Consider the following 13,455-nt stretch of genomic DNA (forward strand, 5'->3'; position numbering starts at 1 on the left):
TGTTTTTATTATTTTTCTCAGTTGTCTATTGCTGCATAACAAACCGATCAAAACTAAAACAGTGATTTATTCTGTTTTGTAACTCTGTGGCTTGTCTGGATTCTTTTGGACAGTTTTTCACATGGTGTTGGCTGTGGTCACTCATTGCTGTTTTCAGCTGGGGCTTAAATATCCAAATGGCTTCACTAAACATGTTTCATGACTGGGGCTGACTTGACCTTTCTCTCCAGCAAGATAGATTTTTTTTTTTTTTTTTTTTGGCTTCCGTGGTGGTGCAGTGGTTGAGAATCTGCCTGCTAATGCAGGGGACATGGGTTTGAGCCCTGATCTGGGAGGATCCCACATGGCGCGGAGCAACTAGGCCCGTGAGCTACAACTACTGAGCCTGCGCGTCTGGAGCCTGTGCTCCGCAACAAGAGAGGCCTGCGCACCGCGATGAAGAGTGGCACCCACTTGCCACAACTAGAGAAAGCCCTCGCACAGAAACGAAGACCCAACACAGCAAAAATAAAATAAATTAACTTAAGAAAAAAAGAAAGAAAAAAAACCTTAAAAAAATTTTTTAAAAGATAGGTTTTTTTTGTTTTTTTTTAATGCTGGCTTAGGGTTCCAAGAGGGCAAAAGGGGAAGTTGCTAGTCCTCTTAAGGATTAGGCCTAGAACTGGAACAGGAGTCATTTTCACCGCATTCTGTTGGTTAAAGCAAGACAACAAAGTTAACTCGGACTCAGGAGAAAGGAAATGAATTCCACCTCTTGACAGGAGGAGTGGCATACATGAACAGGGATGGTAGGGGAACTGGTGGAGGACATTCTGTTCTTTCATAGTTAGCTTTTTGAACCAAATTTAATCTTTAATCCAGTCTATCTTGCTTTTTGTTTTTTAAATTTTAATGGTTCTTACCTTTATGTCATCAGAAGATTTTAAAAGTTTGTCATTTATCCCTTTCTCAACTCTTTTATTTAAAAAATTTCTCATCCCTTTCTCAACTCTTTTATTTTTAACAGCTTTATTGAGGTATAATTGACATACAAAGAACTGCACGTATTCATTTAATGGGTACAATGTGATGAGTTTGCTTTTTCAACTTCTTGTAGTCAGCATTTTACCAGAAACATTCGCCACTGTTGATCCTTCGTCCTTTTAGTCTATCATTAGGCCAATAAACAGCCTGACTGCTGGTATCTTGCCTTCTTGTTACTTGTAGGTTCTGGTTAATAGCTTTAAAGTAGTTTTTGCCGTTGTTATTGTTTAAATCAGATGTTATGGCTAAATTCAGTGTTCAGCTTGAGGGAAGAGGTGCTTAATTGCTAATTTAAAAAATTCTCAGTGTGGGTTACCCAAATGTAAAACAACAGTTTTTAGAGATATAGAAGTTATTACTCATAAAAGATGAGTTACAATTTCTTATGACATTTATTGACACCTTGCCTAAATAACTTCTGCAAGTTTTCGGACGTATACTTTAAAGTTTTACATTTTAAGTGATTCACCCTTAACTAACTGCACATGTTTGTGGCCCTCATCTTTACATATATACAGTGGGTTAGATAAAAGTCATTGAAAAGTGAAGGACATGATGAGGCAGTGTTATTCTGTTTCTGTTGTCTTCCCTGCTAGACATTTTATCCTCAGACTTAGAGACTGTCTTGCTCACTATTCTCAGTGCCTAGCCCGGTCCATTTAAGTATTGAAGAATAAATGAATGTAAAAAATATGTTGAAGCAGTAAAATACGAAACAGAAATGCCTAGGTAGAGAATTGATTTCATGGTTAGGCTTTTACTTGTTGTCACTTCTTTCGTTTGAAAATATTCTTTGTCAATCTTAAATATATATAAATGAGCCAGAGAGCAGTTCACAATCGAATTGTACATGGAACCTTCTTTAGATTTATATATATTTTTCCCGCTATTTAATTTGAAGAGATTTGTGAATTCTGGTTAATCTCAATACACTTTTTCCTTAGTTGGACTTCATAGTCTAACTTTTAGCCTAGCCAGTCAAAAGTGGAATTTGTCCTTCCAAGTGTGGAGTGCCACAGGTTAAACCTAGACTTCTGAATCCAAAGCCATTATGCTATACCGTCTCCCATAGTGGAATGAATAATGCATTTTGTATTAAGATATAAAACTTGAAAAAGCCTGGTCATTTGTTTCTTAAGTTAAAAAAAAACACTTACTATACTAAATGGAACTATCTTTTGCTGTTTAGGCAGATCCGCAGATCCCCAAAGAGCAGCTATAGTGTTCACAGAGTGTTCATGCCTCAAAGAGGATGATGGTGTTTAAAGGACAAAATGACGGGAAGTTTGAATTTTGCCAAGTCTTAGGTTATAGGCATTCCTTCTTCGGAGGAAGCAGTGGTCTTCCAAGCCCAGAGGGTTCCTTTATTTCTAGTTTGGTTGAGATTTCACACTAGAAGCTGCCTCACAGTTTAAATGAATCAATGAATGAATGAATTCCAAAACACTTTTGCAGCTGAGAGATCTTTGAATATGAAAGTCTGGGTGTGGTGTAGTAAGAATTTTGTTATCCTAACCAAAGTGGTCTTCTGATTTCAGGCCAACGGTTTCAAATATCAGTTAATAATCACAGGAAACATTATTTCAGGTTGAATTCTCATCTCCAACCCTTTCCTGTAATGCATTGCAACCTGCTCCTACTGCCAACTTGGAACTACCCACTTCATCTGAGTATCTGTTGCTTAAGTTGCAGAAAGGGGGAGAAGCCGGGTTAAAGCTTACTCTCCCACTCACCATTTGGAACATAATGAGGTAGACATACAAAGTTAGAGTTACTATTTAAAAGCATTTTTCAGCCTGTTTGGCATATAAGTAGGTGCTATATAAACTACTGGGTTACTACCAGAAGAATAGAAACCAAGAATTAGATACCCTTTTTCCTTGTAAAAATTGAGAATTGTTTGGGGCTAAGCCCAGTTGAAAATTGACTTTCACCTTGATTCCTAGAGTGTATTTAGTAGGAAGAAGTGGAGTGTTTAAAAAAAAAATTTTTGCCTAATTCTACTACTGGAATTATCTTTCTCCCCCTTAAAAAAAAAAATACTAGTTTATTGTGCCTTATCCCCCTAATACAGTGAAATCAAGTTTTTCTTTAAATCCGTTGTAGAATATAATTATTAGCATGTTAGGATTTACTTAGCTTAGATTGTTATAGTTTTGAACAGAATTACGTAGAATGAAGTTTAACCCGTTTGGGGTGATCGGTAAATATGTATCTTATTAGCTGAAAATCACTTTAATGAAACTAAAGGTTTACTCTTCAGATCTTTAATTCTCATACTCCTACCAGTGTCTTAATTTAGTTAGGAAAAATAAAACTTTGAACAGCTTTTTACCTGTTGTGAGGTATTACTTTAATTGTAGTCTTATAAATGACGTTTTGTTCTTTTGTTCTGTTTCCTCTGTCATGGACTCTGGTAGTGTCTATTATACTATCGGTTTCTGCTTAAGTCATATATTCCTCCAGAGTACCAAAAAGTTAATCTCTTATGTTCTTTGCATTCTAGTGTCATGACTACCTTGAAAATGAAAAGTTTGCCATTTTGTTAAATAATATAATAATAAAGCATAATAACAAATATAATATTATGAGCTATCATGCTTTCACATTCATTGAAACATGCAGTCTTTATCAGCATGTAAATTGATAGCACTGTGGGGGAGATGCCAATATTCAAATTATCATCCTTAAATAATAAGCTGAACACTAATTTCAAATTTTAAGTATTACTGTCCAAAGCATTCTGCTCTTAAACCACAAATTTACGAGTCTACAGCATTCAAAAATTGTATTATTGGCAATGACTGGGTATTAAAGTTTTATAACTTAGGCTATAGTATGCTCTTAAAAAATGCAGATTCTTTCAGTTTTGTAAATATTTTAGTCTTATTATGACTGTTTCTTTTCTTCCCAAGTCTCTTTTGGAAAAGTTCTTGATCCCCAATGCTTCACAAGCAGAGAGCAAAGTCTTCTACTTGAAAATGAAAGGAGACTACTACCGCTACTTGGCCGAGGTTGCTGCTGGTGACGACAAGAAAGGTATGCTGCCTCAGCCTGCGCTGGGCGCCTAGAAAATGACACGGCACGGAAGGAGTCCCTTCTGGAGTTAGAGAATTGTTCTGTTGTTTTTTAATTGTTCAGAGCACTAAATGAAGAGTAATAATGGACTTTGCGCTCTCTCTCTCTCTTTTGTTCCTTCCCTCCCCTCCCCTCCTTCTTCCCTCCCCCCCCTTCTTCCCTCCCCCCGTCCTTCCTTCAACTAAACAGTTGACCCTTGAGGAACACAGATTTAAGCTGCACAGGTCCATTTACACAGAGATTTTTTCTGTAAATACTACAGTACTACATGATCCAAGGTTGGACATGAAGGGCCGCCTACAAAATTATACTCAGATTTTCGACTGCATGAAGAGTTGTCATCCCTAAACCCCTTGTTGTTCAAGGGTCAACTATATATCTACTGCTGAATAATTGGTATTCTGAAATGTATGCTTGTTAACAAGCCAATTTTATGTATAGGAATGTTTCCTCACAATTTTAATAGTGGTTATAGTATAACTGTAGAGCAGTACAAACTAATTATTAAAAATAATACTGAGATGGTTAGAGTTATTTTGTCTTGACATTGATCAATGGCTAGTGTAGTTTTCCAAACGAAGCTTTTCTTTTTTTTTTCTTTTAAATTGAGGAGCCTTAATCAGTTAAGGTTGCTACAGCTTAATATTTCAGAGTTTATAATTGGATAGTAAAGGTTTGGTTTGAGGGGTGAAGGTGAAGTGCAAACTTTTATCGATACATTTTGGTGCATTTTATTATCCAGGGATTGTGGATCAATCACAGCAGGCATACCAAGAAGCTTTTGAAATCAGCAAAAAGGAAATGCAGCCAACACATCCTATCAGATTGGGTCTGGCCCTTAACTTCTCTGTGTTCTATTATGAGATTCTGAACTCCCCTGAGAAAGCCTGCTCTCTTGCAAAAACGGTATGTATTTTTTACCTGTTATGTGGAAATTTAGTAATCATTATTATTGGAGCATTGAAATGTATTTTTTTTTATCACAGGCATTTGATGAAGCCATTGCTGAACTTGATACATTAAGTGAAGAGTCATACAAAGACAGCACACTAATAATGCAGTTACTGAGAGACAACTTGACAGTAAGTACATACCAGCATCATGAGCGGTTAACATGGCGAAGAGATTATAGGCATACCTCTGTTTTATTGTGCTTCGCAGATACTACGAGTTTTACACATTGAAGGTTTGTTACAACCCTGTGTTGAGCAAGTCTATGGGTGCTGTTTTTCTCAAAAGCGTTTGCTCATTTTATGTCTCTTGAGTTCACATTTTGGTAATTTTCAGTGTTTCGAACCCTACACCAGCAAAAATTTCAACTGCTGAAGGCTCAGTTGATGATTAGCATTTTTTAGCAATAAAGTATTTTTTTAACAAGGTATGTACATTGGTTTTTTTTAAAGACATAATGCTGTTGCATACTTAATAGACTACAGTATGGTGTAAACATAACTTATATGCACTGGAAACAAAAAATTCGTGTGACTCAGTTTATTTTTATATTCGCTTTTTTTATTCTTTTTTTTTTAATGTAAGATTCTATCTGCTTTTAAAACTCTGAAGAAAACCATCTTACAGAAACTGAAATATTAGACTAAGGACTAAAAATGTATCTTTTCATTAGTTACATATAGCCATTGTTAAAATTCTGGTTTTTTTTTTTTTTTTTTTTTTTTTGCGGTATGTGGGCCTCTCACTGTTGTGGCCTCTCTCGTCGTGGAGCACAGGCTCTGGACACGCAGGCCCAGTGGCCATGGCTCACGGGCTTAGCCGCTCCGCGGCATGTGGGATCTTCCCGGACCGGGGCACGAACACGTGTCCCCTGCATTGGCAGGCAGACTCTCAACCACTGCGCCACCAGGGAAGCCCAAAAATTCTGGTTTTTAAAATGACTTTGTAATTCATGGTTTTGAACTTTCAATTACATAAGCCGTTTTATTTTTCATTTCAATATAGTTGATTCTTTTCTTTCCATTTTAGTCACAGAAGAGTTTTGCTTTTAGTATCAAAAGCATACTTAAGTTCTCTTTTTTTTTTAATAATTTTTATTTATTTATTTGGTTGTTCTGGATCTTAGTTGCAGCAGGCGGGCTCCTTAGTTGTGGCTCTCAAACTCTTAGTTGTGGCATGCATGTGGGATCTAGTTCCTTGACTAGGGATCGAACCTGGGTGCCCTGCATTGGGAGCATGGAGTCTTAACCACTGCGTCACCAGGGAAGTCCCTTAAGTTCTCATATTTATTTATTTATTTTTGGCTGCGTTGGGTCTTCGTTGCTGCGTGCGAGCTTTCTCTAGTTGCAGCAAGTCGGGCTACTCTTAGTTGCGGTGCGCAGGTTTCTCATTGCGGTGGCTTCTCTTGTTGCGGAGCATGGGCTCTAGGTACTCGGGTTTCAGTAGTTGCAGCACGTGGGCTCAGTAGTTGTGGCTCGCGGGCTCTAGAGCGCAGGCTCAGTAGTTGTGGTGCACGGGCTTAGTTGCTCCGAGGCATATGGGATGTTCCCGGACCAGGGATTGAACCCGTGTCCCCTCCATTGGCAGGAGGATTCTTAACCACTGTGCCACCAGGGAAGCCCTCTCTTCATATTTAAATTCCATTAAAAACAGTGACCATAAAGTTGCTTCTCTATTTTTGTAGCTATGGTAGGGCATTAATAACTTTAGTTACAAAATTTCAGATACTCTACAGAGTCCAAGTGGACATCTATTTTGCCTAGTCTCTTAGTAAAAAAAAAAAAAATGACTTACTGTGGCAGGTCATGATTGTCCTTGGTATACTGCAGACTAAAAAAAAAAACCACAATGCCAGTACCACACTGAAAAAATATATAGTTAATACCTTAATAATATTAAATTTCTAGCATTCAATTTCCAGTTGTCTTTTTGTGTTTCTTTGTATTGTCTTTTTTTTTTTTTCTTCCAACAGTTTTTTATTTACATTGGGATCCAAATAGTCTATATATTGCAGTTGGTTGATATGTCTCTTTGGTCCCATAGGTTTTCACATTCTTCTCCTTCACATGAATATTAAATTTGAAGTTTTGAGGCTTGGGTGAAAAAAGTAGCAAGTATCTTCTGTGTGCCAGATAAAGAGCTAGGAATGAAGATTATAGTTTAGTGCTACTGGTTTTTATTAGCTTTGGGGCATTTGTTTTGGGGACTGTACATCATCATTGTATACATTTAACTTTTCTCAGCTTTATTTTATCTAGCCCATTGCCAATTTTCTGAACCAGTTATATTCTCAGCAGTTTTTTGAATGTCATTATGTACTTGTTTATTATTAAACACTGAAAATTATTTTAGAAAGTATAATTGGAGGCTCCCTACACACTCTGGAGATTATTTCAGTCAAGAGGATAAGGTATAGAGTTCCTTAAAGAATGAATCTTTTTATGTATATCAAATGAAAGAAGCACTTCAGTTTGTTAGCTAATTTTAATATTAAGAATTTTTCAAATTTTTCTGGTTTGAAATGATGAGATAGTTCTGAAAGGTAGAACTTGAGACCTAGTCACTACTGAGTTGTGTTATCACTTTTTGAGAAGGTCTGATCTGAAATATATACTTCTAGCTGAATCTTGGTATCAGTATAGCATGAAGAGCGTATTACAACAGCTGAGTAAGAAGAAAACCAAGGTTCTGATTCTGATTCTGTCACTATTTACTATGTGCCTTCTCTGAGCTCTTGTCGTATTGCCTGTTATCGTTATAGGTTGATTGGATCACTTATCTGTCAAGTAAAGAAATTTTGTCAAAACTATCTAGTATCTGAGTCTGGATCTGGTTGACCAGTATTGTTAACACATAACCCTAGGAAGAGAAATATAAATATCCTTCATCAAAATTTTAATGTTTATATGGAAAAAACAGGATCCATGAAAGAACTGGAAAGAGATGATAAAAAAATAATTCCATCTTGTCTTACAAGACCACCAGTTTAATAGAAGCTTACAGACTTCTAGGTCATTCAGATAACTGTATGATGTTCAAAGAAGTCTCCTTTCCAGGCCAGTAACATATTTGGTTAATAAATAAATAAAACTAATGGGTGATTTGGGGGATAGAAAAATATTGAGCTTTCCCCCCCTTCATTCTGCAGTGTATAAGCAATATAAAATTTAAGGTATCTTGAAACAATCCTTTTATAATTTCCTCTAAAAATCATTATAGAGTGCTAAGACTTGTAAAAAAAATATTTGAAACAGCTGAGATAATTTTGAAATCATCTTTTTAAACTGCTGAAAAACTGTAACAATCTAAAAATTAGTAGACACCATAGGCCTACTACTATGGGACAATTCAGTTTTTACCTCTTCGAAGATTTGGTTCTGACCATACTGTTTTGTGTTCATCTATTTATTTTGAATCAGACAAATTCACAAAGGTAGTTTTTGTGTTTTTTTTGTAAACTAAAAATGTTAGTTAAATTTGTATTTTAGTTCTGACTTGATCCTGACTCTTGAGTTTCATAGAGTGTGGTATTCTCTTTAGAGTGGCAGTCTAAAGTCTACCAGGGGAAAGTAGTCAGCCTGAGCTCCTTGAGCATGGGGACTGAATTTGATGATTCTGGTTTAGTTGCACTAAACTTACACATCCGTCTCTCACTGGGGCTATTTGGGACAATCTACTATTCTGATAGCTATTGATATTTAGAACTGTAGTGTTTCTATGATTTCTTCTACTTTTTCTTCACCTATGAATAACCAAGAATTTCCTGTATCTGACTTTGTTATTTGAAGACAACTCTGTTGTGTACTTACTATGCTTACAGAATGATTAGGGAGGAAATAAATGTATTATGTTGATGTCTTTTATATCTTTTTTTAAAATTTATTGTATTGAAGTATAGTTGATTTCCAATGTTGTGTTAATTTCTGCTATAGAGCAAAGGGATTCAGTTATACACATATACATTCTTTTTCATATTATTTTCCATTGTGGTTTATCACAGGATATTGAATATAATTCCCTGGAGGCGTTTTACATCTTGAAGCTATCTTAAATGCTGCAATTTTTTAAAGAAAGCCTTCCAACAAAAACTGCTTAGATTCTGGTACTTTGGCATATATATTAAGGTTTTTTTAAACTGAAATATACTAAAATTTCTCTCTCTCCCTCCCTCCCTCCCCCCCCTTCCTCTTTTAACTAGTTGTGGACATCGGATACCCAAGGAGACGAAGCTGAAGCAGGAGAAGGAGGGGAAAATTAAAAGGCCTTCCAACTTTTGTCTGCCTCATTCTAAAATTTACACAGTAGACCATTTGTCATCCATGCTGTCCCACAAATAGTTTTTTGTTTACGATTTATGACAGGTTTATGTTACTTCTATTTGAATTTCTATATTTCCCATGTGGTTTTTATGTTTAATATTAGGGGAGTAGAGCCAGTTAACATTTAGGGAGTTATCTGTTTTCATCTTGAGGTGGCCAATATGGGAATGTGGAATTTTTATACAAGTTATAAATGTTTGGCATAGTACTTTTGGTACATTGTGGCTTCACAAGGGCCAGTGTTAAAACTGCTTCCATGTCTAAGCAAAGAAAACTGCCTCGTATTGGTTTGTCCTGGTGGGGAATAAAAGGGATAATTGGTTCCAGTCACAGGTGTAGCTGTGGGTACTTTAAGGTTTGGAGCACTTATAAGGCTATAGTAGAAATAGATACCCCATGGATATTACATGTTAAACCATGTGTTATCTGTGGAATACTCAAGTCTCAATGTGCACACCATTGACTACAGCTACAGAAGCGTTCCTTTAGTTGTGACTCAATTTACTCTGGATAAGGGCAGAAACGGTTCACATTCCATTATTTGTAAAGTTAACTGCTGTTTGCTTTCATTATTTTTGCTACACTCATTTTATTTGTATTTAAATGTTTTAGGCAACCTAAGAACAAATGTACAAGTAAAGATGCAGTAAAAATGAATTGCTTGATATTCATTACTTCATGTGTATCAAGCGCAGCAGTAAAACAAAAAACCCATGTATTTAACATTTTTTAGGTTTTTTTTTGCTTTTGTGGGTTTTGTTTTGTTTTGTTTTTGTTTTGTTTTTTGGGTTTTTTTTTTTTTGATACTTGCCTAACATGCATGTGCTGTAAAAATAGTTAACAGGGAAATAACTTGAGATGATGGCTAGCTTTGTTTAATGTCTTATGAGATTTTCATGAACAATCCAAGCATAATTGTTAAGAACATGTGTATTAAGTTCATGTAAGTGGAATAAAAGTTTTATGAATGGACTTTTCAACTACTTTCTCTACAGCTTTTCATGTAAATTAGTCTTTTGGTTCTGAAACTTCTCTAAAGAAAATTGTACATTTTTGGAAATTTATTCCTTATTCCCTCTTGGCAGCTAAATGGGCTTTTACTAAGTTTGAATACAAAGTTTATCATAACAGCAAAATACTACTAAGATAGCTACTACTGTTCCCAACCATGTCCCTACTTCCCCATCCCCCTGAAAAAATTTTTTTTTTTTTTCCAGAGACAGGGGGATTGAATGAAAAAAAAAGTAATGTGTTCCATTTAAAATTTTGGTATATGGCATTTTCTAACTTAGGAAGCTGCAATGTTCTTGGCCCATCATGACATTGGGTAGCATTAACTGTAAGTTTCGTGCTTCCAAATCACTTTTGTTTTTAAGAATTTCTTGATACTCTTATAGCCTGCCTTCAATTTTGATCTTTTATTCTTTCTATTTGTCAGGTGCACAGGATTACCTTTTTTAAGCCTTGTGTCTTGTCACCAACCGTTCCTACTTGGTGGCCATGTTCTTGGGGAAAAGGCCGCATGATCTTTCTGGCTCCACTCAATGCCTAAGGATACCCTGCTTCCTTTGCTTGCATCCCACAAACTATTTCCCTCATCCTATACACTGCAGCAAATCTCTCCCTAGTTGATGAGATTGTGTTTATCTCCCTGTAAACCCTACCTATCCTGAATGGTCTGTCATTGTCTTTGCCTTTAAAATCCTTCCTCTTCCTCTCTGAATAATGATGGGGCTAAGTTATACCCAAAGCTCACCCTACAAGCTATTTCCTCAGTACCTTGCAGAAAACACCAAACAAAAATACCATTTTAAAAGAGGTGTATTTTTTTTTCTTTTAGAATGTAAGCTCCTTGAGAGCAGGGACAATGTTTTCTGTATGTTCTATTGTGCCTAGTACACTGTAAATGCTCAATAAATACTGATGATGGGAGGCAGTGAGTCTTGATGATAAGGGTGAGAACTGAAATCCCGAATACTGTTTTGTTGCTTGTTTTATTATGACCTCAGATTAAATTGGGAAATATCAGCCCTTTGGGACAATTGTCCCAAATGTTACATTCAAATAAAAGTGCAATGGAGGCCTTGGGGTCTTTCTTTCAAGGAGAAAAAGATCTCTTATGCATTTGGGACAACATCATAATGCATCTTCACACACAGCTCTTTTCTTTTTCTATTGATTTTTCCTGACCCCCAGGCCAAGGACATGAAATAATCATTTTATAGCTATGGAGAATGAAGTAAGACTGAGGAGATGGGTTTTATTCAAGTAAATTATAAATAAAATCTAAAGCTTTTCTCATTTGCCTATTTATGTGCCTCAGTCTTATCTACTACTTTGATTCTGAAATAAATTGTGATAATACTTCATTAATATTAGGTGTTAATAGGTTTCTACATAGTAGTGCCCAGTAGATAAAGGAAGATTTCAACCTGAGATTTTTTTGCCTTGAGATTTGAACAATAAATTTTTTATAACATTTCTTAAATTGCCCCAAATTCAGGCTTCATGTCTGTTTCTGTCAACAGTTTCAGGAATTTGGAGACTCCAGCAATGTAATGTATTTGGTGTGTGTGTGTAGTATTGGAGTTGTTAAATGTATTATGTCCACTTCAGAGTTGTGCCTTGAGAGTGGGCAGGAGTGTGATCAGTTAAAAGGATGGATTTTGCTGCCACTTTGGCCTATGGTCTTGGCTTTTCCAGTTAATAGCTGTTAGTTTTTTGTGTGATGAAGATAGAAATTGGTGTGGGGGAGCAAAAGAATTAAAAGAATGTAATGTCAAGTGGCTTAGTAACTATAGGAGCTCAGTCCTTTTCCTGTCTTCCCTAAAAATAGTCACCAATCCTGCCATGGCCCAGTACATATTTTAAAACTAGTTAAAGCCAATTTGTAATCTGCAATCTTAGATTATTTGAGGTCAGGTCTCAACTTGATTGAATAATTTGGGAACTCTAAAAATGGTGAGATGTTTAAATATCTTCAGGAGGCTCTGAATGTAGATCTAAGAATGTGACCCTTTTCAGCGGTGGTGGCATCATTTAAATGGTTTCTCTCCATTAGGAGAGAATGGCAGTGTGTTTGGATTCAAGTACATCATAGTCACTGCACGAGAGCCTGCAGTGTGTGAGGAACTTTAACTGGTGCTAAGAGATACACACCTTCCTGTGGGAAAAGGTGAAGGAATCATTAAATAAATTGCTTTATTATACTTCGTTATACACCATATAGGAAATTACAGTGGTGGAATTGAAATATCTACAGTCTTAAGGTGGTGGCTTAGACGGGGCCCTTGGAAAATGGCTGGACTTGGATACTTTTCTGAAAATTGCATCTGTAAAGTACTTTTCTGTTATTTTTAGTGTGACCTATAGCAGTCACAATCTCGATTAATTCTAGTTCCTTTTAATAGACTGGAGACCTAAACATAAGATACTGCTGGGTCTTTGTAGGATTTTTGTTTTTTGTTTTTTTAGAAACTTTACAACAGGCCTCTAAGGAAACTGATACTCTTGGATAACAACATGGTATTCAAGAACCCAACACAGTGGTAGATCTGCTTTAAAAGTCTGAAAACTAACCTTAAAAATGTTGCTTGTATACATCCAAGTCTGGTTATGCTACTCACCTGGGTCCTTTGATATGTATGACTGTCAACCCCCAAGTATTTCAAAACTTGATGGTAGACCAACTATTTGGAAGACATATGCTTCTGACCTGTGTACCATAATTACTCAGTTTGTAAGAACATCCAACCATCCTGCTGGTCAAGCAAGCATATGTGTCTTTTGGATGCAGAAACCAAGAATATATTGAATGCATATATTTAGGCACAGCTATTATCAATCCTAGGTGATGCCAGGGACTCCGTTGGTGATGAGTACTTTTTTTCTTATAAGTCCATTTCATAAAATGTCTGAAAGACCAAACTTAACTAATGTTAGTCGAAGACTTGTCCGTAGTAAATTTATTTCCAATTCAAGAACTTCTAAAACCTATCAGTATTTCAGTAGGGGCTTACATTTTTTTTTTTATTATCGGAGGTTGGTTAGGGCCAGTCACTGTTCTGAGTGATTAAGAAGGACT

General features: G+C 36.2%; 1 protein-coding gene across 1 annotated transcript in view; it reads left to right on the forward strand.

Moving 5' to 3' along the window:
• The window catches only part of YWHAZ (tyrosine 3-monooxygenase/tryptophan 5-monooxygenase activation protein zeta), a 32,842-nt gene extending 21,390 nt beyond the window's left edge, over positions 1–11,452 (forward strand). Inside the window, exons 3-6 of the mRNA XM_082674393.1 lie at positions 3,939–4,062; positions 4,844–5,007; positions 5,088–5,183; positions 9,251–11,452. Of these exons, the coding sequence (XP_082530519.1) occupies positions 3,939–4,062; positions 4,844–5,007; positions 5,088–5,183; positions 9,251–9,310 (444 nt within the window). The 3' untranslated portion in view covers positions 9,311–11,452. The remainder of the gene's footprint in view (positions 1–3,938; positions 4,063–4,843; positions 5,008–5,087; positions 5,184–9,250) is intronic.
• The last annotated feature ends 2,003 nt before the right edge of the window (positions 11,453–13,455 follow it).

Source organism: Grampus griseus (assembly GCF_964374135.1).
Source record: "Grampus griseus genome assembly, chromosome: 17".
NCBI classification, from domain to species: domain Eukaryota; kingdom Metazoa; phylum Chordata; class Mammalia; order Artiodactyla; family Delphinidae; genus Grampus; species Grampus griseus.